This window comes from Penicillium arizonense (assembly GCF_001773325.1).
Source record: "Penicillium arizonense strain CBS 141311 chromosome Unknown PENARI_contig013, whole genome shotgun sequence".
Classification (NCBI taxonomy): domain Eukaryota; kingdom Fungi; phylum Ascomycota; class Eurotiomycetes; order Eurotiales; family Aspergillaceae; genus Penicillium; species Penicillium arizonense.
In genome coordinates this window covers 259,810-268,229 of record NW_019173290.1, presented here as the reverse complement: position 1 = coordinate 268,229, position 8,420 = coordinate 259,810, and the positions used below count along the sequence as shown (strand labels likewise).

Genomic DNA, 8,420 nt, shown 5'->3' with positions numbered 1-8,420 from the left:
TTCTGACAAACACACCAAGAACCTTCGGCGCATGATAGTACCAATATAAAACTAACCCGCCAAGGATCCCAGGAGACATGCAATAAGATAACGACCTTCGTGCGACGTGTGCTCGGATTGCTACTTGAAAAGCACCACCTAGCATCGTTAGGAAGTTGGGCGGCAGACTGCGACAGATCCATCTTGAAGACCATACCTGGATGGATTGTCCTGAATGCCACTATCAGCCTCAATATTACCAGGTCAGAACGAGTAGTCTAAATTTACTAAAAGCGCTTCCCTCCACTCGTATCACTTGCCGAAAGACGGAACACGCCGGTGATCGAGACCCAGGAGAGCTTGTTCGATACCACGTATGTCATTTCATGTTCTACGCTAGGCATGAGTTTAAAAGGACTTCCTCTGTCTGTGGGCAATGATTGCCCGCACCCTGGAGGGAACATCATGATTTCTAGCGCAACTATCTCCGACGAGCTCTGTGTTATACAGGTTGGTAGGATATTCCATAGTATTAGAGATATGCCATCAAAGTCTAAGGAAGAGGACCAAACAACACTTTCTACATTTAATATCGTGCGTAGGGCGATTACTCCGGCTCTAGGAAGACTCTATAATCAGGCCGAATTCTGTTTCTATACCAATGACTATCTCAAACCTTCATGTAATAGGGAAATGCGACTGTTAAGAGCTAACGCTTCTTGGGAGAAACGAGATTAAGCTCCTGTCATCCAAACAGGATACTAACATCGCTCATGTACAGCCTCATTGGAGAATTTACCCTGTCAGCATGATTAACTTCAAATCACACGAAAACAATAACGTTCAATACCAAGAACGATAGGCAATTATAAGCAAACATGTTAGGCTACAGAGTATCTAAAGAGTTCATCCCCTGCCGAGTATTATGCGCATGGATTTTATAGCCATATGATCTCCGTCACAATGTCTACTCCTTGGCGTGTGATATCGGGATTTGCGACATTCTACCTGAACTGTCATATGTATTGACAGCTAATTGTACACATATACCTGGTCTCATTTCATGCTCATATTTGCTTTTCTTTTTTCTCGCAGGATGAGACGTCACGCTGCATCTGAACGTGTGCATTAGCTTCCACTGTGCATATTTCATTCTTAATTCTTTCTCTACAGGCGCCAGTTGGTGAAGCATGACTAGCATGCACCAATATTCATGCAATATATATTGAGATACATGCCTACCGTTATCTGGAGACATGCAAATATATTTTTATTGATCTCTCATTTATTCTAAATTATAACTCAATGAGATAGAAACGTGCATGTAATGTAACACGAGCTCCTACCACACAACTTACAAACGATCGAAAGACGGTGAGTACCTAGACCTTCCGCATGGGGAACAAGCTCGGCTATCCCGCCTGGCGCCAGCCAGCCCGTATGCACACTAAAAAGAGTGGATACAACAAGGAAGAGAAAAGCTCCGGGCGAAGTTCCAGAAGAAGTGAATACCCGGTGTCAAGATGCCACGGTGGACAGACTAAGCGGCGCTATTGAATTCACTAAACAAGGGTCGAACGGTGGGTCCCGTCGATCACCCACCTGGGAGGGGTAATATGAGAAGATTCAATAGTTCCAAGCCGAACCTTCGGCAAAGGCCATTCCGAGCATAACTTTATAAAATTAGTAGTAATGTAACGCCAGTCTGCAGCCGGGCACGCCGTGGATGAAACTTTGGAACCTTGGGAGAGTAATCACTTTGAGATGCAAGGAAAGTTAAAAGAAAATCCTTGCGGGGAATCTTTGTCATATCATAATGTGTTCCTCCGCGTACTCCGAACATTTGAAATCATGATGCATGAGACTCTACCTTGTAATATGGGTGACAGACATGCCGCCTTGGATAGCAATATGCTCTCGGATACATGCCATTGTAGCGTAATAGTTGTCAAATTCATTGCAAAACATAATTCTAGACCAGACCAGAGATGCTCTAGATCTAGCTGCACGTATACAGTGGGCCCCTGGAATACTTGGAGAGTTTCTGGTAATATGGCCAGCAAACATTCCCTCCTTTGCACTTGCCAAGAGTGGGGGGAACGGGGTAAAAAAGCGAAGCCTTGGATAAGGGGAAACGAATTGATGGTTTTCAAGATGGATACCCATACCAAACCCTACTATAGGCACGTTAGGTCAAACTATAATACCTCAAACACAGTAGGTTTGACACCTAAATTTATACGGAGATCTAAACCGCCAATGACATCACACCAGAACGAGTCCCCATCGCGGGAACCCAAACCCGCCCTAAACCGGTGACGGCGAACTCATAATCGATCGACATACGTATGCCTACCCGAACAAGCCCCAACCTGACATGAGACAGGTCACAAACAAACCTTCCCAATCCAGAGTTGACAGCTCCGACTAAAGAAAACCTTCGCCAAGCTAGTAAAAAAGGGAAAAAAAAAAAAATCCACAAAAGCAAAAACAACCACAGCCACACATACAGTAAATGTACCAGCTGAGACAAGTGACAAGTGACAAGTGACACCTTGCGCCCGTGCCTTCAGACGTCATGTCATATTCCTGCCAACGCAGCAAGGCGAGTGGAGTGGCTTAGGCACGTATACACAACACCACAGCGCAGCGAAAGCGTCAGAGGCATCGGATGACATTTCCGCAATACAGTACACCGCTATATGATGGATCGGACGCGGGCATCGATGAGACGATGAAGTGTGCAGCGGGGGGGTTAACGGTCTGCAGTACGAGACATGCAAGTATGTAGATTGTGCAATAACGTCACACGGAGTTCTACTCCGCTCATCGCACATCTCCAAATCTTAAGTCCAAATCGTGCACCCCCCGCCTCGCTAGGGTCGCTAGAACCCTAGGTGCAGGTGCAGATGCAGGACAGGTCAGTTAGGGGATAGATTTATTTTTACTTCCACTGCAATTGTAACTGTGATCAGACACCTTGCATACATGTACACTAGGAAGCTGCATGCTGCACGCTGCACGCTGCACGACTTTTTTTTAATCTTTTCGGTGCAGAGTATGCGAGTTGCAGGCTGAGACTGGCCTGGGGGTGTGTTGACCAGTCGCAGGCGCTGGAAATACCGGGGTTGTGCTCGTGGCTTGCATAACCGCTTCCCCCTGTGTGGGACTTTGGGAGGGAGGGGGGTGAGGGTATTGTGCATTGTGCATGTACATGACCTGGTTTTTAGTCTTCTGGGTGGGTGGGATTTGATTTGATTTGATGGGTGGTTGGGATTTTGCTTTTTAATGGACGGTATATATACATGTATCAGGTTACTTGATTTGACAGATATTGGACTTGGAAATGGATACCGTGTGTCTGTGTGTACAACGTTGATGTGAAACCCCCTGACCATATGTATTCTGCACGGGTTCAAGAAATGATCTCCAATTTTGAGATCACTTATACTTACCAGTTTGAGGTGGGGAGATGAGGGGGATCAAACCCCGTAATTGCAACTTCACCCGGGGAAGGGGCGCGGTTTCCCAATTTACAGACAAAAGGAGAAAATAAAAAAAAAATAAAAAAGGTAAAAAAAAGGAATAGAGCCTGCTCCGTAAAATTGGCAAATTGGACTTCATATTTGGGATCCAATGAAAGCTTCCTGGAATCAGCCGTAGCTTCCGTTGACAGTGACAGGATTCGGGGCATGTCTCGGATCAGGGGGGTGCCGAAAGGAAGAAAAGGATAAAAGGAGGCCCGATTTATATGGTTCAGCGTATCACATCGCTCCGATGGACATTCCAAGGACCACATTAACTTAAGCAAATAAAGTCTAATGTACGAGAGGAGAACCTGTCAAAGGAAGAAAGATAGCCCCGAAAATACCCCGTCGGCAGATCTTTTCGAAAAATCAGATTGTGAAGAGTTCGCGTGAGCTAGAGAATATCTGTTCCACGGTTCACTTGGACTCCCATTGTGGATATGATGGACGTCCGGAAGAGGTGGGAAAGGAAAAAAAGTGGGAGGGTTAGGCTCCAATATGTTCAGACAAGCTGAAGTTTAGGGTGGACTCGCAGCTGTCACTTCACGTCATGTCTATCAGTATTTTATATGCCAAGGCAGGTGGTCCTCGATAATTTTGGACTATTCGACAACCTTAACCGCGCGGACCAAACTAAGCGCTGTCAAATTATCGAAGTTTAGAGTCTGGGACTCGACGTCATGACAGAAAGCAGAGAAAAGAAAAGAAAAGAAAAGGCAATCTCGATCTCCGAGATTTGAATCAATCAGAATAGCCAGAGATGACTAGTTTGTGGGTCGAGACAAAGATGATCATTTTATACACTCAAATCAAATTTGATGGGCACGCATCCGGGAACAGTGAACATCCCGATCCATGGTCCAGTTCCTCCGACATCAACTCAATAATTGGAAATGAGGTTCCCTTCTTCCCTTCTGCCGTGTTAAAGGCTCCATATACACCGACAGTAGCGTAGAAAAGTGGCAGATCACCCCTGTAGCATTAGGTAAAGACAGTCTCTACTCCCGATGTTCGACTCCGTGAAGATCATTAAAGTGGTGCCCCGTGCCGTAAGGTCAAACCCACGTTTCGTATAATGAGACGGATCGTCAAATGCCGACCCAGCTGTGGGACGGAACTGAAGGATCCGCATTAAGGTCAAGTTCGTATTAAAAAATAAAATAAAAAGTTAGAAAAAAGGATAGTCCGTATATTGGGCAACAAATTTCTGTCAAAAGGTCCTCTAAACACCTAGTAAATGCGAATATTCGAAATAAGGTCCCAATAACCAAAGGATTCCCAGTAATTCTCCATACCCTCCCGTTTGATTCCCAACAAAAGTAGTTCCCGCTTGGTATAACGCGACCAGAAAGGGTATCAAAAATGATGTCTGACCAAAGTCTCCGTACCGAACGGCAATGCGACATGTCCAATCTGTGACAGATGTGGATATAAAAGAAATGAAAAGAAAAGAGGCTAAAACATGAGGAGAAAAGGAAAATGCCAGTCTATCCTCAACCCCGTGAGTCGTAAAATGGTAAGGGAGAAACAACCGTCCCAGTCGTAAAATAAACGCTGACGTGGCGAATGCCGTGTAGAAAGAAGAAGTAAAAAAGGCCGTAATCTGTGATCAGTTCAGTGGTGAGGCGAGGCAAGTTGCTCAGAGCCATCAGCATCACTGAACGGAGACTGTCGCGACGAGTCAACATCGCCACTGCGCATTTGATTCCGCAGCGCAGGCAGCTGTCGTCGCCGAGCATTGATAAACCAGTTACTAATCTGCACGCGGAGAACCCATTAGCAACCCTTCCCAACAAAACAAACACAGACCCGCAAGGTCATATCTTACCTGGCTAATCGAAAGACCCGTCCTCGTCATGAACATCTGCTTATCCTCCTCACTAGGATAAGGGTGATCAAGATGCTCATGGAACCAAGCGCGCAGGATATCAGTCACAGGCTTCGGCAGGTTCCCCCGTCTGCGCTTCGTCTTCGGATCAATAGTATCACCCATAATACCAAAATTGGCCTGCTGCCCATGAGCCATCATCTGCGGCGATATCTGCTCCTCGTCGGAGTATCCCATAGCCGGATGCCCATACGGCGACCCGGGATGCATCATCGCTTGCTGGTAATGCTCTGCGCTGCGACGATCAGACAAGGGCACCGCCATGGGCCCGGGCCCGCCAGGCTGGCGATACTCCTGGCCGAAGGGGTCGGAGCGTGGAGGTGGAACTGGACCTCGCTCGGGATATCCTTTGCCACCACTGCCGCTGCTGACAGCACCCTGGGTGTTCATGTTTCGGCCCGGCATGGAGTCCAGGTCGCGGATTGGGGGGAGGATCGGGCTAGGTCCGCGTGTTGAGCTTTCCGATAGCCGCATGTGGTGGCCTGGGTCGGCCATATGGCGTGTGTGGTCGCCGCGGCTGACTGTGTATTCTCGGTGTGCGTCGTAGGGCATTTTTGAGGGGTGCGAGTTGTAGCCTGGGATTGATCGGGGATCGGCCATCTCGTGGCCTGATCCGGGGCGCTCCTGTTGGCGTGGCGGGGTGTAGTATGCAGATGTAGATTCGATTTCATCGTGGAGGTGAGCGGGGAGGAGCTGAATGAAGATTAATATTCAATATCGTCTGATATCTTGTGTTTTAGAAGTTTAGTCTTACCTCGCGGAACGAAGGGAGAGTTTGAGAGCCGGCCGGCGGCTGGCTTGTATACGAAATAGCCATATCGGGATCTTCGTCCTCACGGGACTGTGACATAGAGAGGGAAGAGGGAAAGAGAAGAGAGAAGAGAGAACTATACAAGATTAATGAGACTCATAAGAGAAGGGAGGGGAACATACCAGGGAAATCAGGCTTTTTTACATCAAGGGCTTATATGCAAGGTTGGGGAATCCAAATAATGCAGGGCCCGTACATTTTAAGGAAAAGCAGAGCCAAAATCCAATAATTAAAAATAATGTCCATGGAAAAGCAAGAACAGGGGGGGCCGAAAATGACGATCGTGGTGGGTACAAGTTCCGAGGCATGCATAGAGGTTCCTTAGTTGACAGAAGTCTCTTTTCCTGTCAGTCTAGGCGATCTTCTCCCCGGGATTTGGTTTGGGAATTTACTCTAAAATTGGGGTTTTTCAGTTTGAAACTCACATAAAACGCATCAAACATAAAACGAGATAAAACAATATAACATATCAAACACATACATAAGGAAGTATACCTCCCAACTAGAAAGACACAGTAAAGGTGGAAAAGATCGCCGAGTCCAAGTCCGAGGATGACGCTTCTCGATCGCAGATGGCCCGGAGCCTCTCATCGGGCACGGAGATCGATCGACCAAAGAGAAGCGAGAGAGGGGAGAATCCATGGCGGCCCATGGACAGGGATGGGCAGATCGCCTAGGGGTTCTTCACTCTCTCCACTCAAGTGGCGTTCCTTTTTTTGCTTTTTTGCTTTTCTTTTTCTTTTCCTTTTTACCTTTTTCTTTTTCTTTTTCTATTTTCTATTTCCTATTTTCTATTTTTCCTTCTTTTTGTTCTGTTCCTTTGGATCTGATCACAAACTATCCTATCTTGCTTTTTCCCTCTGCATGTGGCTTAGCCTGCATATGATATCTGAAGTACGGTGCAGATGGACACTGGATCTGAAGTGACTTGACTCTGCGCTAATGAGATCACTAAACACTAGGCCACACCCTAGGAACTAGTCACAACCTGACAATTCAATAATGGCGCAGTCGGAGATCCTAAGTGGACCCGTGTCGATGCAAGCTGAACAAGACTGTGATTCAAGCCAATCAGGCCAACGGAACAATGGAGTCGCTCTGACAGGATCCCGTGGAAGATACCTCTATTGGTCTCATCCTCCGTCTTAATCCATACATGTAGACACATTAATATTGAAAGAGGACTGGTTCACTTTGTAAAATTGCAACATCTATTATTGGTATAGCATTAATCTGACACCTATTGCCCGACCCTCAGTTGCCGTGACGTTTCGGAGACTGTCCGCCCGCCCCCAAGTGCCATCCCAAGGACCCAGGGCTCAAGGTTTAATGGCCAATTTGTCTCAACAGGGTAGTCAGCCCCGGGGGATTCTCAGATCTCCCCTTTTTGGAGAAATTAATTTATTTCCTATCCGTGGAACTCGGACCCAGCAAGCTGGTTCCCCCTGATTCGCCCTCCCAGATCTGATCTCAATTTGACACTAACCTGTCTAAAATAGTGTTACCTCAGGTCTGTCTATCCACATAGTCACAGGCCACACAGGCCACAAAAGCAAAGAGGCCAAATAAATATATTAATAATACAGTAGTATGTTAATCTACTTCTAGAACACATTCGCCCCCAAAGCACAAGTACAGTAATTGGAATTCAACCCGATCGTCATACATGCCATGCCCCAGTTTGGGCCCATTCTCAAGATCCGAGATCGTGCATAAAATGGAGGGATGCAGATCATCAGATCTCGCAGAAAAGAACTGCGATCGGCCCTCGAAGTGACTGGTCCAAAAGGGCAATGTTTGGGGAAATTTGGAGAATGGGGCTAGGGTTGGACTTATACGGAACAATTGATCTAGAACTGCGGAATACGTCGCCTCATGCACGATATTTGTCACGTCCCGGTACGTGGGAAACATGTCGGGAATATCCGTATGAATATTCATTTATTTCATTTATTCTCCCCATTTTTGAGTGTTTTGGGTAACCTTATTTTTTCCTGACATTTGAGCTTCTTTGTCTTACCGTACCTATAATTGTTGACCTGCCCTTTGCCAAGATTCCGTCTAGAATCAATAGTCTCCTTTCAATTCCATTTTACTGTACAGTGTTACCACAATCTCCTTCTTTCGGCCTTTGAATGCCTCCCGGTTTCTTCACCTTCTGCCCAAATGTCATGTCACTCTATCACCGGGGGAACCCCAAAGCCCAGAGAGCCAA

At 46.6% G+C, this 8,420-nt stretch overlaps 1 protein-coding gene across 1 annotated transcript; it reads right to left on the bottom strand.

Annotated features, from left to right (window-relative positions):
* Positions 1 to 5,120: 5,120 nt before the first annotated feature.
* PENARI_c013G08884 (homeobox domain-containing protein) lies at positions 5,121 to 6,244 on the bottom strand (the record flags this gene model as incomplete). The annotated part of the gene is made up of 3 exons (XM_022633301.1): positions 5,121 to 5,264; positions 5,335 to 6,087; positions 6,149 to 6,244. The coding sequence occupies 3 exons, from the start codon at positions 6,242 to 6,244 to the stop codon at positions 5,121 to 5,123; spliced, it is 993 nt and encodes a 330-aa protein (XP_022486957.1).
* Between the last annotated feature and the right edge of the window lie 2,176 nt (positions 6,245 to 8,420).